Genomic DNA, 20,137 nt, shown 5'->3' with positions numbered 1-20,137 from the left:
GGTAATCATTGAGATAGAGGAGACGCCTATGTTTTTTGTGCTTTACAAATTTATGCTTAGATTGCTTTTATTCTTTAGCGTCATGCTAGTTTCAATTTCCAGTGCATGATTATCTGTAGATTATTCCTAAGGCATTGTCGGTGAAAACAATAAATTATGGGAGATTAACTTGAATAAGGGTTGAAAATTTTGCTTAAGGCTAAACAAATGCTTTAAGTGTGGGGATATTTGATAAGTGCTAAAATTAATATGTTTTAACATCATTCGTAATGTGTTTTTGGTTGATTTTTCGATGTTAATTATGAATTCTGTGCTCTTAATCCTTTTAATTCGTGTTTTTATGCTTAATAGAAAATTTTGGAAAAAAATGAACGAAAATGGAGGCAAACTATAAGACGCACACAGTCATATGGCAGGCCGTGTCGATTTCGTAGTTTTTCACTTTGAACAGCAAAAAAATGCAAATTTTAGATTTTTCGAGCATTTTAAGACGTATATATGAAAAACATAAGAAGATAAGAGAGAACCTTCCTAGAATATTTAAGAAAACAACTACAAAGACACCATTGAAGCTGACTCTGAGGCAGATTTTCATCAAGATTGAAGATTCCCAGATGATTTTATAACACCCTAAATTTTAGGATTAGAAGTTTTTAAGTCTTGTGGTTAGTGTCAGAAAGAAGGGTCTGCTATTGTGTTTAGTCATGCATTTAAGTGTCAGAATGGGCCTGCTGGTTTGGTGGTTGAGTGTGTGCTAGTTTGTCTTGGGGTCTTTAGTTCGAGTACTTGTATGTGCATTTTTAGGAGAAATATTTTATTTTTATTTTGTTAAACAACTTGTTAAATATTAAATTTCTATTTTGATTTTATTTATTTTTGTTTTGGGGTTATTTTTTTTGTTTGGCACGTTCTCCCCCTTCTTTATCTCTCTCGATTTTCCTTTCTTCTATAGAAAAGGGGTGTGTGGTGGTCTCGGTAGAGCTTTATTTTTCTTTATCTTCGAGTCGGGTTCTGGACATTCTCAATCATGAAACAGGTGTGGGATTTTAATCTTGTCTATTTTTATTTTTGCAAATTATTGTTTCGTCAATTCTTGAGCGTGCTTTAAATTGTCGATTTTGGGTGATTAGTTGTTGAAAAATGTTTGGGGAAGACTACATATCTGCCATACTCTTGTCATTGCGAAGGTTGGGCTGTTTCAATGGCTGAACCAGTGTTATTGGCTTGTTTCGAAGTGGTTTGTGACCACATGGGTGGCTACACGGGCGTGTGCTAGTTTACACGGCTGTGTATTTTTAGGAATTAAGGTTTCTGGGCTGATTTGAGCGTCACACGGCCTGGCCAAATGGCCATGTGGCTGATTTGAGGATTTTTTGTTGATTTTCACATGATCGTGTCCCCTTGGCACATAGGCGTGTGTGTTTGGGAATTAGGGATTTGGTGTTTGGGTGCCACACGATCGTGTGGCTAATTTAAGGATTTATGGATCCCACACACGGGTGTGTTTTGGACACACAGCTGTGTCTGGCAGGCACACGGGTGTGCGAGACCCTCACATAGCCATGTCTGCTTTGTATCCTATTTTAGCACAATTGGACAAAGAGTTACACGGCCTGTTCCCAAGGCCATGTCCCTGGTCCACACGGGCATGTGCCTTATTCACACAGCTGCGTGCCCCTGTTCACGCGGGCTTTTCACCTCTCATGTGGCCTAGGCATTTCAACACGGCCAAAGCACACGAGCGTGTGGTCCTAGGGCACTTATTCTGATTCTGTGCATGTTATTTATCTAAAATATTGTCTGAGTGCTTCAACCTTTGGCTAAGCTTTAGTAAGGGTAAATAAAACTAGGATTTGGGCTGCGGTTTATGTGATATTTGTAAATGTTGTGTGAGGTGTCTGACTATGAACCCGATTAGCTAGGTGTGTGCGCATATCTATTTCTGTCTGACTGTTTGTGGATGTGCTCATTGTTTGCTGTTAATGTATACATACATACACTTGCATAGAGTTAAGATTTGGGTGAGATATTGAAGAGAAGGGAGTTGATTTTGATCTGAGCTGGTAGTTCTACTGCATTTCACTCGTACAGTGATTTATCGCACTATAGCACATGTGCATCAGCTTTGTTGCGTACTATTATTTGATTTGACAGTTTAACTGCATATTGATAAACCATCATTGCCAGGCAACCCAGGGTGGCAGGTCATTGTTGTCGGGTAACCCGGGATGACTTAATTTGTGTTTAGGGTTAGATAGGCCTTTCGAGGTCCCATGTGGTGTGTTTTGGTTGGATGATCTTAATCAACTCTTATGGGATGTGATCGGCAGACGGAGAGGTGTGTTCGCAGGATGGGTGGGTTTTATTGTTTGACTATTTTTCATACGTATCTATTTAAGCTTTCTGGGTGCTAGATTACCTGATTGTATTCCGTTTGACTGAAAACATCTATGACAATGTGTCTGTGTGAAATGGTGTGTGTTTGAAATATTACGTTCCGTTGGGACGTTGCTGTCAGAATTATCTTTTGTTTCTATATATATCTGTAGTTATTTGATATTGAATTGTGTTCTATATTTCTATTTTTAGCCTTGTTTCAGACTCACACTAAGCTCAAGTAGCTCACCCCCTCTTAGTGTTTCCCTTTTAGGTACCTTTTTCTAAATTCTAATGCTAGGCTTGGTATGCGGAGTTCTCGGATAGTCTCAGGAAAGAATAATTTATCAGTTTGTTTTTATTTGTTATTCAGTTTTTGAGCCGTAAGATTTATATAAAATGGTGGTACAAGTTCCTTTTTAATATTTATTTGTTCATTCAATTTCGATTTTATAATAAACTTAACTGTAATTTTTACTGACTAAATTTACACGATTAAATGTTTCTGTTGATGGGATAACTTGTTTTATAAAAATTTTACCTACGATCACTTCGGTGATCAATGTAACATCTGGGATTTGGTCTAAACTTCTAGGCCGGGTCAAGGGTGTTACAAATTTCTTAGGAGATTATCATGAGTTTCTTTATTTCTTTTGGTTATACTGTCCTTTGGATGTTTTTAGTTTTAAGCATGAACTAATTTTCTAAATACCTAAGTGAGATGAACCTTATGATAGATTGTGGCACCCCAAAACTGACCGGGATAGATCGGCCCAAATTCGAAACATTACGTTAGCCACCTAAGTGACTCTCCAGCTAACGACCACCCAAGAAACACTCAGACCTTATAACACCTCAATCTCATCTAATTATTAGTTATTTACTAATGCAGAAGTAAATTATGAGCCAATTTTGAACTTTTTCTAGGTAATTTAACCTAAGGGTAATTTCGTCATTTTACCACCTATTATAAAACTAACCCGATTTAGATATAAGTGTTTACCAACCTTCTTTTAGTCAAATTATGCAAGTCTAAAATTTGCAGCTTAATTTGAGTTCGTTTACTATGTCTAATTCAAGTTTTATTATTAGGGACTAAATTGTAACTCAAACAAATTAGAATACCAATTTAAAGAGACAAAAATTCAAAACTCCAAAACTCACACAGGCATGTGGATAAGTGACAAGGGCGTGTCGGAGCTATCACACCCAAGGGAGTGGGATTGAAAAATAAGAAACAAATAAATCCACTCAATTTTCCAACAACCATGCTATACTACCAAACCAAATAACGCTTGAAGCTTTGAATAGGGGTGAATCTAAAAAAAAAAATTAGAAGAATTAGAATTAAATTATAAAATTTTGAGAAGTTAAAATATAATTTTATCATGTATTAATTTATTATTTTTTAAAGGGTCTTAATAGATTTTTTTTCCATTTTGGTTGGGCTAATACCCCTGCCTGCCTCTTTTAAATTTGCTTCAACCCTAAGCCCAATATTCGATTTGGATTAACAACAATATATAGTTTAGTATTTGTGGAAGTTTGACAAATAAAAATTCCTTTTTTTAGAGGTTTAAATTATAATTTTTTGAAAGATTAAAATAAATTTGTATTTTTTATTAATAAAATATAAAAGAAAAAAAACATGTTTAGACAAGCCAAGAAACCTTTGGGATCATACGAGTGATTTTGATGATGTTAATGGTTATTTTGGTGGAGAGGGTGAAAAAGAAACAAATTCTTCATTATATATAATATAATTATGAAATTGAAGCCATATATTGTATGTTTCATACATCAAAATTTCATGGGAGGTCCAAAGGTAATTAAAAGACTTGTAGGCTTGCTGAGTTTCTTTGAAAGGCCCAAAGGCAATTTAACATCCACAAAATAATCTCTAAATACTGTAAAGACAAATCAAATCCACAGTAGCATTAGAGTTGATTAAGCTAAGCATTGGCAAATATTACTTTGATTTTGCATGCAATATTGGCAAAACCTCCTCTTCAATTAGACAAACAACATAATCCATGAAACATTGATAGCCCAATACAAATTTCATCGAGAAAAAATTCTCTTTGTTTTGTAGAATATGATAGTAAAGATGTGGAGTTTCGTTCTTCTTAGTGTCCTCCTTTTGTTTTCCTTGATCAACAACCACTAGCCAAAAACACAATTAGATTGGATTATGAATGATGTTTTCAACTATGATAATATTAAATACAAATTAAACGCTCTAAATAACCCTAAATAAATGGAAAGCAGCAAATTACCTGACGAGGCAAGCTAGCTCAGTTAAGATCATTGTGTTATACTTGTCTCTGAATTGAAAATTTAGAAGAAAATAAAGAGAAAGACTTAGAAAATACTTGAAAGCAGATAAAACTTATATGTCATTTAAAATGGAAAATTTTCTATTAAGGCCTTTAAAATTTTAAAATGATAAAGGTAAAATTGCACTTTGACCCCCTAAAAATGATAAAACTTATAAAAATACAAGTTATTAAAATGATAAAATTGCATTGTTATTATAATAAAAATTACAATTTAATTTCGCCCCTTAAAAAAATTTTCTGGCTTTGCACCTAATAAAATCTTTGGCAAAAGATTAAAATAAAATTATACCGTAAATGTAAAAAGAAGCTAAGAAAATCCAATCTAACAAAGAAAATAACTTGATGTCCAAAAGCTACCATAAACCGTAATTCATGGGAAAGCTTGTTGCTCATTTTATTGGTTTCCATTTTGATTTTGCAAAAGAAGTTTGAATTTTGAAGAGAGCCTAGTACGTGAGAGCAAAAGAAAAAAAATAGTTTATTAATTTTTACAAATACCGACATATTATATATATGATTAAAATTGCAGAATAGATTAAAATTGCTGAATTAAAGATAAAATTAAGTGTGAATTAATAACCACAAGTGTACTCATTACTCACCATCTCTGTTAAAACTGTTCGATGTTGTTTAACAACCTTTGTTTGATTTTCTTCAGCTCAACCACAACATCTTTCATATCTTTTCTTTCTTCTGGTAACTTAGCTGAACAATTCAAAGCCAACTCCATGATAAATGAAATACAATTTGCTTTAACAACAAAGTACTCATCCTCTCTTCTTAATAAATCAACATCTGCAATTTCTATCGCTCCTTTAGGCAATGAACTTTCCATCCAATGCCTTATAGTCTCTTCTTCAACAAAAAAATTATCAGTTGGCTTTTTCTTTGTGAAAGTTTCTATAAGGACGATCCCATAACTATAAACGTCAGATTTTATAGAAACAATTCCTGCTGATCCAAATTCTGCATTTCAAGTATAATTAGAACACCATTAATCTTCAATTATTTCTAAAATGCTTATTCAAATAAATATCCACATAAACATGAAACAAAAATATAAAATGCAAATTAGGAAAATAATCATACAAAAAAAAAAAGAATTCACCTGGTGCCATATACCCGATAGTTGCAAGAGTCATGGTTTGCTTCATTACTTCACCTTCTCCCAACAATTTGGCAATGCCAAAATCTCCAACATGTGCAACCATGTCTTCATCTAGTAAAATATTGCTTGGTTTTATGTCACAATGAATTATAGGTGTTGGATGTCCATTGTGGAGGTGTTCTATAGCTACCGCAACATCTATCATTATGTCGACCCTTTGTATGATATCAAGAAAATAATTTTCAGAATGTAACCATTTCTCGAGGTTTCCATTAGGCATGTAATCAAGCACCAAGGCTTTGAAATCAACACTTGAGCAGCAAGTAATGACCTTCACAATATTACGATGAACTATATTACGAATAGCATCACATTCATTGTCAAAACTCCTAAATGCTTCCTCTGTTTGCAAATTGAAAACTTTTATTGCAACTTCCATTCCATCTGAAAGCCTTCCTTTATATACATATCCAAAACTCCCTGAACCAAGCATATTGCTTTCCTCAAATCCATTAGTTGCTCGTGAAAGTTCAGCATGCGAAATTCTTCTCAGTGTTTTCAAAGACAACAAATCATCCTTAATTGGTAGAGTTGTACTCCTACTTTGGTATCTTCTATACATAATAGTTAAGACTATTAGTACAATGACAATACCAATTGTTGGTAAACCATACCTTAAAGCATGCAATATAGCCATTTGGGAATTTTTGCGGATGTCGTTTTTGCAAGGTGGGACTAGCAATCTAGGTGGACCACAAAGTGCAGAATTCTTCATGAATGATGTGCTAGAAAAATTTGAAAAACATCCTTCGGTGGGAATTTCCCCTTCAAGTCTATTGAAAGACACATTAAAATACTTTAGATATAAAAGCTTTTCCAAAGATTTGGGAATGACTCCAGAGAGATTGTTATTGCATAAATCCAAGAATTCCAAACTAATCAACTCATCAAATGATTCAGGGATATGACCATATAGTATATTATTTGATAAATCTAATGAAACCAAAGTTTGAAGACCCCCAAATGTGGATAAGATATCGCCCGTGAGAACATTCCTTGATAAATTTACTTTCAACAGACTCCTCAAATTTCCAACATCAATAGCATGTGAATTGTGAAGATGGTTTGATGATAAATCTATTTCTAAGATATCTTTTAGATTCCACAAAGTTGATGGTATTGTAGAACTCAATTTGTTGGAACCTAAGCAAAGATATCTCAAAGCAGAAATATTACCTAAACAAGAGGGTATGGATCCATGCAGCTTATTCAACCCTAAACACATCTCGTATAGTCTCTCCAAACCACATAGGCTTTCAGAGATAGGCCCTCCTAAATTATTAGAGTAAAGATCTAGACCTTGGAGATTTCGCAGTCCTCCTATTGATGTTGGAATAAATCCATTTAATTTATTATAGCCAAGATCTAAATCCAACATGTTGCTTAAGTTACCTATTTCCATGGGAATATTGCCTTTAATCTCACAATTAGAGGCATAGAAGTATTGAAGGGATTTTGAAAGGTTCCCGATATAAGTAGGAAGAACGCCACTCAATGGATTTCTTGAAACTTCTATAAATCTCAAATTCCTACAATTCGCCAAAGAAGAAAGAAAGGTCCACTCATGATCAGTAGCAGATCCTCTGATCAAATTATTGTTTAAAATTTGGAACCATTCAAGGTGTCTTAAATTGCCAAGTGTTTTAGGGATTGGGCCAGAAAATAAGTTATCTGACAAGTCTAGTTCCTTAAGCATGGAAGCATTGGAGATAGAGTTGGGAATGTTTCCGCTAAGTTTATTTCCCCACAAGAAAAGATTCTCAAGCTTTGGAGCATTGGTGATGGGTGGTAAATTACCTGTAAAATAGCATGTTTTAGTGTACATATTCATTGAATACCAAATTCACAAAATATATATTTAAAATAAAAATTGTAAAACTTTAAAGCAATTAAAAAAAATTGGCGTGAAAAAATGTGATGAAATCAATTAGAAAGTTGAGACATAATAAGAAGCTGTGATTTCTATAGACAAAACATATAATACACTAATAATTTTTAAAAAAATGTAAAACTTGAAATAAAATAAAAAATAAAAGTTTGGGATGAGAATGTGGCATCTAATCACACACTGAATAATTATTAGTTATGATTTGGGAAACAAAAATGTTAAATCCTTTATTTTCCCTAAATTCAAGTGTAAGAAATCAAAATAATATATTATTTGGTTGTGCAACTTTTCTCTATCTTTTAAGCAATATGAATTGAAAATTAAAAAGAATTTTATATTGTAAACATCTAAAAGTGATAAAATAAATGAGAGTAGCATAAATTTTATTAAGTTTAATGTTAATAAGAACTGCAGCTCTTGAATAAATCATTAAATTGATAAAGTGCATTTTAAGGGTTAAGATATTTGTTTCAAATACAACATAGTTCTAAGAGTTAGATGTTGGTTTAGCCCTTCAAGTTGTATTTAATTGTTATTTTAGTACCTAATGAATTTATTTGTATCAATTGAATATTTGAAATTAAATAAAGTAAATTAAAATGCCAAAAAAAAAAGAAAGGATAACACCAGAGGTGGAAATACGATGTAATTTCGGACACTCAAACTGCACCAACACTAACGATATGTGATACGTATAAGCCATTGTTTTCAATGTAAATTGGAATGATTTTTATCTATTGGGTTAATTATTTATTTTTATTAAATTATATTGTAAACTTTAAAGATTATTGTTTGCTCAAAATTTTTGTATTTTTCATATATTTAAAATTTAATCTTTATATTATTTATTTTCTGTAATTTAGTCTCTCTAATTTTTTAATTGAAAAACTTAGATTCATTTATTAACACTATTAAAAAAAATTGTGTTAGTATGGCATTTTGATAATTAAAATAAACTTGATATCTATGTTTTTAATTATTCCAAAAATTGTTTTACTATTTCAAGATAAATTATTTGTGTCTAGACCAATATCTTAACAACTATTGTTGCATGTTTAATTATTCTAAAGAATTGTTGATTGAGTCTTAGCTTGATTGGCATGTGCATTATTGCCAATATAGGAGAATGTGGGTTCAAGTATGCTGAAGTGCATTATCCTCCTATTTATGAATTGAGGAGTTGGTAGAGTACTAAATTTTAATATATTTTAAAATATTAAAAATTTATTAAAATATTTTTTATAAAAATTGATTGTACCACAATATACAATTTTAATATCAAATTTTTAATTTTTTTAAATATAAGCTAATATATACTTTATTTCAAGTTACACAATCTTTACTAGTTTTTAACCTTTTTTTTAATTTTTATCGTATTTTTTAATTTCTAATATTTTTTATAATTTTTTACAAATATTTAGTAATTTCTAACAATTTATAATAATTTTATTATTTATTAAAAATTTTAAAAAATTAAAAAATTTATCTTTTAAAAAAATTATATATTTATAATGTAGTTTTTTTAATAATTTTATTTGAAAATTTACAGATTTTTTTGGTTTTTTTCTAGATTAATGATGCCATCATGATATCATCATATGCCACATGGCAATTTATGATTAGTTGGATATGTCAATCTATTTTTTTAGCGTCCAATGGACTAGACCAAGAACACGTGATAATGTTAGAGACTATATTAGGAATGTTTGATAATATTAAGTACTATAGTGGGCAAAAAAACATTAAAGACCATAGGGAATAAACTGTGCATTAAGCCATTAAAACTATATCTATAATATATATAAATGCATGGATTCTGAGAAACTGTTGAATTGATAATTATATAATCTTTGTTGTTTACTATATTATTGAATTTATTATTTTAAATATTTTTTTATTACTTTTAAGATTTATATATGTATGGATAAGAATTTTGGTTTTACCAAAATATTTGGTTAAATAAATTCACTTCATAAGAAAATTTAGCATTCTTATAAATAACAATTTTGATTCTATTTAAAAAATTATTTTAAAAAATATTTAATAAAAATTTAAAATTTATATTGAATTACTTTATATTTAAATTATTATTAGAAACTCTATCATACAAATACTGTGTATGAGAACCACTTATTTAGAACATAAGTTTGTATTTTCAAATAACTTATGATAAATAATGAAATGTATGATTTGAAACTATTTAATAATAACACATGGCATTCTACCATATTAAAATAAAAGTAAATTAAATTATAAGTAAAACATTATTTAAACATATGAATACATCAAATTAAGAATACTAAATGAATACAGTTATTTATGATGATGTTGTTGTCAATTCCTAAGTTGGTGTCGAGTTAATTTGTGATATCATAAATTTAAGTGATAAATTTAAGGTTTTATGCATTGATGCAGATTTAAATATCTCCATAATTTTTTTAAATAAAAAACTAAAGTACCCTCAAATAATATAAATTATATTAAATACAAAAAGGTATTTTTGTAATTTCTCTAATTGAGCTGGTGCCCGGTTGACTCATGATACCAACTCATGATACCAACTTAATCAAAAGCTTCAATAATATTATAGATATATATGTTAGAAAAAAAAGTATTACTTTAATTCCAAATAATTGTTTTTTTGTACTTATATAAAATAGATTAGTTTATGCAATAAAAAGTTAATTTCTTTTTTAAAGTTTAGTGGAAATTAAAAAATAAAAAATAAATAAATTCATATAAATCTTATTGTTTAGCATGAAATTAAAATGATAAAAGTATATGACCAAGATAGAAGAAACAAATTAAAGAGAATGTTTTTGGAGTTTGGAAAAATTAAAGTGAAAAACATACCTTCTAATTTGTTGTCATATAGATCTATTTCTTGGAGGGTAGTTGAATTAAAAATACTTTCTGGAACCAGCCCACTGAATTGATTTTCTACTAAACTTAAATTCTGAAGCTGGTAACATTCAGCTATACTTGATGGAATCTTACCTGTACACATAGTCGAAAATTAAAGTGAAAAACATACCTTCTAAAGTTATTCAACTCCAAATATAATTTTTAGAATAGAAATAATTCAATATAATTAGATGAAATATAACTCAATACTTCTTGGAATGATTCTTGTAAATTGATTCAAGGACAATGATAAATTTTGAAGGTTGTTGCATTTGCCCATAGTTGACGGAATGTTACCAGATAATTCATTTTTATTCAAGTAAAGCCGTTCAAGCTTGGGAAGATGTTGACACATATCATTAGGCAAACTACCTGATAGACTATTGTTGGAGAGATCAATGGTCTTCAGAGAAGAAATGTTGAAGATCGAAGTTGGAATCTGACCTGTAAGGCCTTTAATTGCTTGAATATTAAGCAGTTCCAAGCCAAGAAGATTACCAATTTCCTCAGGAATTTGACCTGCACACATAGTCGAAAAATCAAGGTGTCAAACTACCTATTTTGTTAGCATAAGTCAAAGAGGTTTTCCTTTCTGTTCTACAGTAATTTGGAGATAGATTTTAATATATTTCAACATATATTTTTCATCAAATTAACTATTTTGCTTCGAATGAAATAAAAAGCTCTTCCTTGGTTATCTATCACAAATCAAACTCTTTTATAAAAAAAAATACTTTAAATTCAAGAAATCAAGGGAATTGATTACCTTCTAGATTATTAAACCCCAAATATAATTCCTGGAGTGCTGTCAGATTTCCAATACTTCTTGGAATGATCCCCATAAATTGATTATAGGACAAGGACAAACTTTTAAGGTTGCTGCATTTGCCCATACTTGATGGAATGTTACCAGATAATTCATTCCAACTCAAGTAAAGCCTTTCAAGCTTGGGAAGATGTTGACACAGATCATTAGGCAAACTACCTGATAGTTTATTGCTGGAGAGATTAATAATCTTGAGAGAAGAAATCTTGAAGATGGAAGATGGAACCTGAATAGATAATTGATTGAATCCCAAGTTCAAGATCTCTAGATTAGACATGTTAACAAGTGTTTCAAGGATTGTGCCTGTAAAGTTATTATTTTTCATTTTCTGCCTTCGAACTCTCTGTAAGTTCCCAAGCCATGATGGAATTTCCCCATTAAGACGATTGTAGCTTAATCGAAGGATCCTCAAACGATGCAATTGGCCCAATTCTTTAGGGAGATGGCCATAGAAATGGTTGCTACTCAAGTCGAGAGAGAGTAGAAATGAAAGATTTCCAAGGTGTGGAGGGATAGTACCCCTAAGATTCATGCTTGTAAGATTCAAAGCTATAACTCTTTTATGGAGGATGCCACAAGAAACACCAATCCAATTGCAAACAGAGGTTGAGGCCGTCCAATTGTTTGCCAAGACATTTTGAGGACCGACAATGCGATCCTTAAACTCGAGAAGTGCAAACTGATCGGAGTTGAGATTCCTGACTGTCATAGCCAAGCAAAGTACGGAACATGGTATGAATAAAGCTAAAAGGAGATGAAAGCAAGTGTTGTAGTTCATGATTGCAAAACGGAATAAGCCAAGAAAATAAAAAAGTAGGAAAAGGGAAGTTGAGTTGATAAAATAGTTTGGATGATGAAGAAAAGCCCAGAGAGCATGCTTTAATATGGTTCAACCCTCGCACACTAGATAAACATGATAAATTTAAGACTACCCTAAAAATTAAAAAGGAATGCAAAGATTTGAAGAAATTTCAAAATAAATGTCAAGTCTTCTTCTTTTAAAAATATGTACAAAGAAGCGAATTTTTAAAATTTCTCCTAAATTTTCTTCACATTACTCCACATAATCCATTAAAAAAAACTTTAAAAATATATTTTATTAATTGATATATATTCTTTTATTTTCAGAATAATAAATTGTTTAAAATATGCTATTAGTCCCTGTAATTTAAAAGTTAAAAAAAATCCAATCCTCCTATTTTTCTAATTTAAAAATTCTAGTCCAATCATTTCTATTTCCATTAAAAATTTTCAACTTAATATATTTTTTTATTATCAATCATATGCAACATTATATGAAGGCAGTCTACTCAGCATATATTCAAGTTTACAGATTTTAATAGAAAATACTTACAATCCTAATGGTAGGACTAAGTTTTTTAAACTAGAAAAGTAAGAGGACTTAATTTTTAACTTTTTAAGTACAATGATTAAATTTTAAATGTTGTCAAAGTACAAGCACTAACAAAAAATTTTATCTAATAAATGTAAAAAACTTTTTACTCAAAATAAGGTTGAAATAATCTATTTGTCCTTATACTTTGATAAAATTTGAGATTTAATCCTTACACTTAAAAGGATAAAATTTGATAAAATTGCGATCTCGGATGCATCAAATTCCTCCTTTTATTATTAAATGTTTTATTTTAGTGTAAATTTGCCACTATATTATAAGTGTATTGAAATTTATCGCTATATTTTACTTGATGTTTGTCATTACACTTTGAAAATATAAGTAAATTTAACAATTAACTCATAAGTGATTGAACTTTGCAAGTAAACTTAAAATTTTATTTAATTTTATCACTAAATTTGATTTCATGAATATAGATTTTGGTGACTTAAAACAAAATTAATAAAAAATTATGCTTTCAGATATCTTTTTAATGTTTAATAATAAGTTAATTTATAAAATATACTTTTATTGGACACAAGCATCCAAGGCGGTGAACAAATCACTGATTAAATTAATTTGGAGATATCTTTTTTTCTAAATCAAGTGAATTTACGAGTTTTACTTTCTTTTAAATATTTTTGTGGATATCAAGAGATGCCAAAAATTATTTCACTAACAAATTTTAATTCACTCGAAAAGTTAGTGTTTTATTTCAAGGGTTCATAATTAATCATTAGATTTCCCATTTTTAAAATTTAAATTTATTGGCAATTGCGTAATTAATAAGTACCAATTTTTAGTGTTGTAGGGCTAGTACGATCTTCCTTATACATAATCGACTCTTGAATCTACTCTTTCCTTAGAATTCAACGCAGACCTCAAATTTACTTTTTTAAAAGAATTTTAAAATCTCTGTATAAAAGGTGTTTTTTTTGTGACCGATCACACTTAACAAAAATTTAAAAATTATTAAATATAATTTCTTTTTGAAATTTAAAGTGATCTAAAAACATATTTTTAAGTAAATTGGATCATCTAGTGCTGATTTCCTTAATATATTAAGTGTTTGCAATCACTTCTAATTATTGTGCTTGAGTGGTGACAGAGCCAATTGTCAACGTGCCATAATGATCTATTGATACTGAAATTGAAGTTTTTGTTATATTGATAGAGCTTGTACTTCAACGTGTACAACGTGTGTTTGTTATTTTTCTCCCTTCAAATTGTATGATCTTATTCATTAAATGAATTAATGAATTTCCTTTTTAAAAAGATATATTTTTAAAAATTAAATACTTTATAAAATATTTGAAACTATTTAAAAAATTGTAAGCCTTAAAACAATCAACAAAATATATTTTTCTCTAAAAAATCAATAATAATATGTTTGAAAATTTATATGAAATTTAAAATTTTTTAACAATAATATACTTGAAAATTATAGTAACGCTACAATATATATATTTACTAATTATATACACTTTTTTTTATATTTTTTCCTAACATATCATTATTTTCAACACTATCGTAATGCTGTTTTGATAATTCCCTTTCCATATATCCTTTTTCTACATAGAATCTCAAAAGAAGATGTGAATTAATGTAGACGTGAGAAGACTTAGAGGTAAGTCACCCAATGAAAGTGACTTAACCCGACTTATGGAAGAATCAAACAATAATTTTGTATCTTATAATATATTTAATTAAATTTATTAGTTTATCAATCAAAACATAATTAGAATCCATCAATATTTCACACATCAAAAACCCAAACATAAAATTCACATTTAAAGTATTTGGGATGTATTTGTATTATAGGAAATGGATTAAATTAATCTTTTTATTATTAAATGTACTATTTTACCTTTTGTATTAAGTATGAATGATATCTTTTAAATTGAAGTCAGAGCGATTCTTGAACTATTGAAATTAGCTTGGGCTAGAGGATTCAATCATACTTAAATGCATTTTATCTTCTAATTCAAGAGTTGGAAAAATGTTATTGATAATTAAATTATACCAATTTTTACAATATGTAAACAGCATTTATAAATAATAAAAGAAAAAAAAAAAGAAACATGATTCATATTGATGGGCTCTTTCATTATTAAACTTCTTTTCTCTTACAAGTAAAAGTACTTGTGGAGAGGATCATGTAAAATAATGAACTGAATAATTTTAAACGTCTCATCACTGCCAAAATGAAATAATAGAAAATAAAGAGAAGCCATTTTATTTATAATTTTCTTGTTTTTCTTCTTTTTCGGATTTTTCTTAAAGTCATTTTCCTTATTTCCTAACCACCATGAAATTACTTGTCACAATTCATCTTGTTAAATGAGAAACATTTTCCACAATTTGCCATCACTTTAACATACATTAACTTTTCTATGATTAGTCCTTGGTTTGCTTTGAGTGGAATCTTCCAACTAGCTTTCCAACAATTATTGTATCCTCCTCATTATTTTTACTTACCCCACGGATGAATAATTCACTCATCAAATTAGTTCAAACATTTCTTTTTTTTTTCTAAATCATGTGAATTCACGAGTTTTGTTTTCTTTAAAAAATATTTTTTCGGATATTAAGAGATAATGAAAATTATTTTACTATGAAATTTTATTAAAATTAGAAAATAAGTGATTTATTTAAAGGGATCACAATTAAACATTAGATTTCTAATTTTTTTAATTTTAATTTTTTTTTACAATTGCATAGTTAATAAAGTACCAATTTTAAGCGTTGCAAGAGTGCTATAATCTTCCCTACGCATAATCGACTTTTGAATCCACTTTTTTCTCTAGAATTCTACACAGACCATAAATTTATATTTTAAAAGAATTTTAAAATCTTTTTATAAAAAACAACTTTTTTAGGTGATTCACTAAAGAATAAAAAGATCAGTAACAATTCCTTTTTTTTTTAACCGGAAAATAATATTACAAGCCTGGAAAAATTATATTACTAATTACATTCTTTTTTATATTTTTTTTTCTTAACATATCATTATTTTGCAACTTCCAGCATCAAAGAAATGAAAATTTATTTGAGTAGTTAGCCTTTTTATAAAAACAACTATACTTGGAGCAATGGAGAACTATTGAATTGTATTATATCGTTTATTCAAATATTTGTTTATAAAATAAAATAACTGTATCCTCTTATATTATATTCATGTATCTATTTTACATCTTTGATAATTATATGACTTATTCATTTTATTATTTTTATAGAATAATATGCTTTAAAATATTTTTGACATCATTCATAAAAATTATAACAAACTTACAAAATGATTTAATGATATTTAATTATTGACGGGTAAAAAAATTTATATAATATAAATTCTGAATCATTAATTATATATCTACATATTATAACCAATTCATCTTTCAAAATTATTTCCTTATAATTAAAGCAAAAATTATATTTATAAAATTCTAAATATATTATAATTCTTTTAAATATATATTTACATATATAAATCCAAATTGTAATAGAGTTAGCATTTACTGTATAAAAAATGTCTTGAAAATTAATATTTTTTCAATTCCAAAAGAACTATTCCATTTATAGAACCATTAAACTTTAAAAATATAAACTCTATTAAATAAAAATAATAATTTTTTAAACAATAAATATTGACTTTATTTTAAAATGACATTATCTGATTCTTTTTAATATATATTGCTAAGCTTTACATTAATATACAAGATTTATTTGTTCGTTGTTATTATTATTATTATTATTTCTATGATTATAATACTATACTTATCGGACTATAATCATAACCATGTCTATTATCATTCGATAAAAAAATTTAAGTGTTGGGTGTAATGACAAGGCACATTACACTCCTAAGGGGAGATCAAGGTTTGGACAAGGGAAGAATATGATTTGAATTTTGGAGATGACATTCTTGAAATGAGCAACCACAAACCCCGATTATGAACCATAAAATGAACATGAAAAGTGTAACACCCCAAACCCGGCCTAGACGTATGACCGAATCCGCAAGTGTCACAGGGAATGGTTTTGAAAAACGTAGTCATCGCGACAAAGCCATTTAACATTCCAACCCAAAGTTGTTTACTTCCCTTATCAAAACGTTATTTAGTTACGTATTTTGCCTTAAAACGTGAATTACAGTGGAACCTTACGAAATCATTTTACTACAAGAGTCCGATTCTTGTTTTTCAGAAAAACCCTTGTTTGCATAAAAACCGTCCTTTTTAATAAAACATTTTAGCAAAGTAATTTAATAGTCAATAAACCAAAAATAACCAGTTAAAAACCAAACCGTCCAAAGAGTCCTCAAAATTACAACTCTCAAATGGAATCCAAAATATGAATAAACCCTATTGTAATTTAAAACAGTTTAACAGAGGAGTGGTCACCGGTGAGTCCCTCCTGTACCGATCCGCCTAAGACTGAGGATTACCTGACAGAAAAACAAACAGATGTGAGTTTACGAAACTCAGAATGTAACCCAACAGAATTAAGAATGCAAGTATATAATCATCATATACATAAGCGGAAACAGATACGAACTCGTGTCCTTTCCAGATACAAATATGCAAAATCCTATCGCCATCCTCTACACACCATCTCCGACCATCACATCACACCATGTGGGGTTAAAAACACCTATCCATCCCTACACACCACATCATGTCATTTAGACACATATAAGATATAATATGCAGCCACACTGCCAGAATATAGGCGTTTAATGTCGGTCAGAATACTTCCTCCTCATATACGAATCCCACCCCAAAATAAATACAGAGCTTACATACAAAAGTAACAGATAGGTCATCCTTAACATGCTTATATAAATTATATAGACATGCTCAGAACTTTATTTTAGTCTAACAGATCACATAGTTTATAACAGCCCGATTTTGGGTCTAGTCGAAACAGTGGTTTCGAGACTACAAATCTGACGCAGTAAAATTTTTCTATTATATTTTTATGGTCTACAATTTTATGGAATGCCTTTTTGAAAATTTCATTCGAAAATTTCGTTCAAAAATTTTGACGTTTGGGCATTCAATATAGTTAAAGGGACTAAATTGCAAAAAGTGCAAAATTTGAGTTCTATATGTTAAAGGTGTTCAATTGCTATGAGATCTTAAATTAGAGGTCCTTAGATGGTAATTAGACCATTATACTTTAGTATGGACAAAAAGGGACATGGTTAGGTGAAATTTTGAAGTTAGGCATTAAGGGCATTTTGGTTATTTGGTAAATAAAGCCTAAATAACTAAAATAAAAGATGTTCATCTTTATAATTTCATCCCTTAGTGACAAAAATTGAAGGGTCACCATAGTTAATGTTTTGGCCAAGCTTCCAAGCTCAATTGTAATTCCGTTCTTACCTATTTTTTCATGATTTTTATGTTTTTGAAGTTGTCTTAACCTAATCTAGCTATTTCAAGGACTAATTTGAAGAGATATCAAAGTCTAAAATTTTACCCATGTTAGATATTTGTGTATTTTGATGTTTAATGGTAGAAAATGTATGTTTGGTGTTAGATAAACAACATTTACCTAGTGATTTTTAATGAAAATGCCAAATAGGGACCTATTTGTAAAAGTTATAAGATGTGTGTAAAAATGTGAATAAATGAAAATTTTGGGCTGTTATGAGTATGAAAATGGTTCGGCTAGGCTTGGTTTTGAAAAAATTGAATGAAATTCATTTTACGAGGCTGGGGACTAAAATGTAAAAAGTTTAAAAGTTAGGGGAAAAATGTAATTTTTTCCATAAGGTGTTTTTGAGATTAAATTGAATAATGTAATAATTAAATAAGCTAAATTTGATATTATACATCAAGAAAGATGAAGTTCTGACCTAGACTGGGGAAAGAACAAGATTATGGACTAAATTGAACAATTATCCATTTTGTACCGAGATACGTTCGTATGTTAAAAATAAGCTTTAATATGATTGTATTTTATTGCTTTAATATTCCATGAATTGTATGTTTAATTAATGTGGATGAGTCTAATCCTATGAAAGAGTCCGGAGACGAATCGACAAGCGAGAAATCCCGTTTGAACATTAGGAATATGGTAGGATATAAGTGACATGTCACTAGGGTCATTATGAGTATTGTGTCATTATGAGTATTGTGATTATGTGATCCAGGTGCTGGTCTTGTATGTCCTACTGGTGGCTGAGTATACCGGCATACGTTGCGGATACTTGACAGCTTGTGTGAGCAGCACCGCTAGCTATATCATGACTGAGAGCTTGTGTGAGTAGGCCCATCAATAGCTCGAGAGTGAGCGATTATGTGATATGAGACTTAGGTAGCTTTGGCTACATATGTGGCACTTAGTGTGCAAATTTTCCTGAGTATATGACATTATTATTCCTAGTGGTTCATGGGTATGTCAAAGATGAATGTATGTGTACATTCATTTTGAGATGGCTCAGGTATGTACATAAAGCTTTTGCTTATTAAATGTGTGAAATGATGAATATGAGGTAAGTGTTGTGATGGAATAAATTGTGATTATGAAACTATGGTAGGTTTACATTTAATTGTGTTATGCCATTTGAATGTTATGTGTATGGTAAGGTTGCTTATTTCTTGCATACGAGCTCACTAAGCTATATAGCTTACTCCGTTTATTTTCCATGTTTTTATAGTGTCGCCAATGTAACGCCCCAAACTTCTTTAATTTCGGCTTATGTAATTTTGGAGCACAAAAATATCTATATATGTGTTTCTGAAATTAATTAACTTAACTATTTGTCTGCTTCGCAGTTATGTGTCTGGGTGTGTATGGGAGGTCCCAAGTTCAAGTCACAACTTGGGTAAATTTTGGCATTTTAATGAATAAAGCTCTTACTAGGGTCGGTAGGCTTTTAAGTTATTGTTGGTAAAATGATATCATAATGGGCCTGCTGGTCTGGTGGTTAAGTGGAGTGTTTGATTGCATGAGGTCCTGAATTCGATTCCTTGCTTTGGATTTATTGTTGCACGATTATGGGGAGAAGTTTGAGTGGTGATAGAATTCTGAGTTGTAGGGATTTGGTAGAGAGAATTAAGGGATGTGGTTTTGGGGGTTAACGTTTTTCTTTTCTTTTCTGATCAATCTTTTCTTTCCAAAAAACACCAAATTTTCGGTTTCTCCCTTCTCTGTTCTCACGCCACTTTTCTTTTGCTACCGCCCTCACCTACTATTTTAATTTTTGTTGCCGACCTCTAGCCTTCATCTTCTCCGT

General features: G+C 29.8%; 1 protein-coding gene across 1 annotated transcript; it reads right to left on the bottom strand.

Moving 5' to 3' along the window:
* Positions 1–4,286: 4,286 nt before the first annotated feature.
* Positions 4,287–12,343, bottom strand: LOC107948686 (receptor kinase-like protein Xa21). The gene is made up of 6 exons (XM_041110873.1): positions 11,442–12,343; positions 11,048–11,194; positions 10,625–10,768; positions 5,824–7,680; positions 5,318–5,681; positions 4,287–4,700 (listed from the first exon to the last, which is right to left on the bottom strand). Exons 1-5 carry the CDS (start codon positions 12,277–12,279, stop codon positions 5,326–5,328), a joined length of 3,342 nt encoding a protein of 1,113 aa, XP_040966807.1. The 5' UTR covers positions 12,280–12,343; the 3' UTR covers positions 4,287–4,700; positions 5,318–5,325.
* Positions 12,344–20,137: the final 7,794 nt, after the last annotated feature.

Source organism: Gossypium hirsutum, chromosome A04 (assembly GCF_007990345.1).
Source record: "Gossypium hirsutum isolate 1008001.06 chromosome A04, Gossypium_hirsutum_v2.1, whole genome shotgun sequence".
Taxonomy (NCBI): Eukaryota; Viridiplantae; Streptophyta; class Magnoliopsida; order Malvales; family Malvaceae; genus Gossypium; species Gossypium hirsutum.
This window is presented reverse-complemented; position numbering and strand designations above follow the sequence as displayed.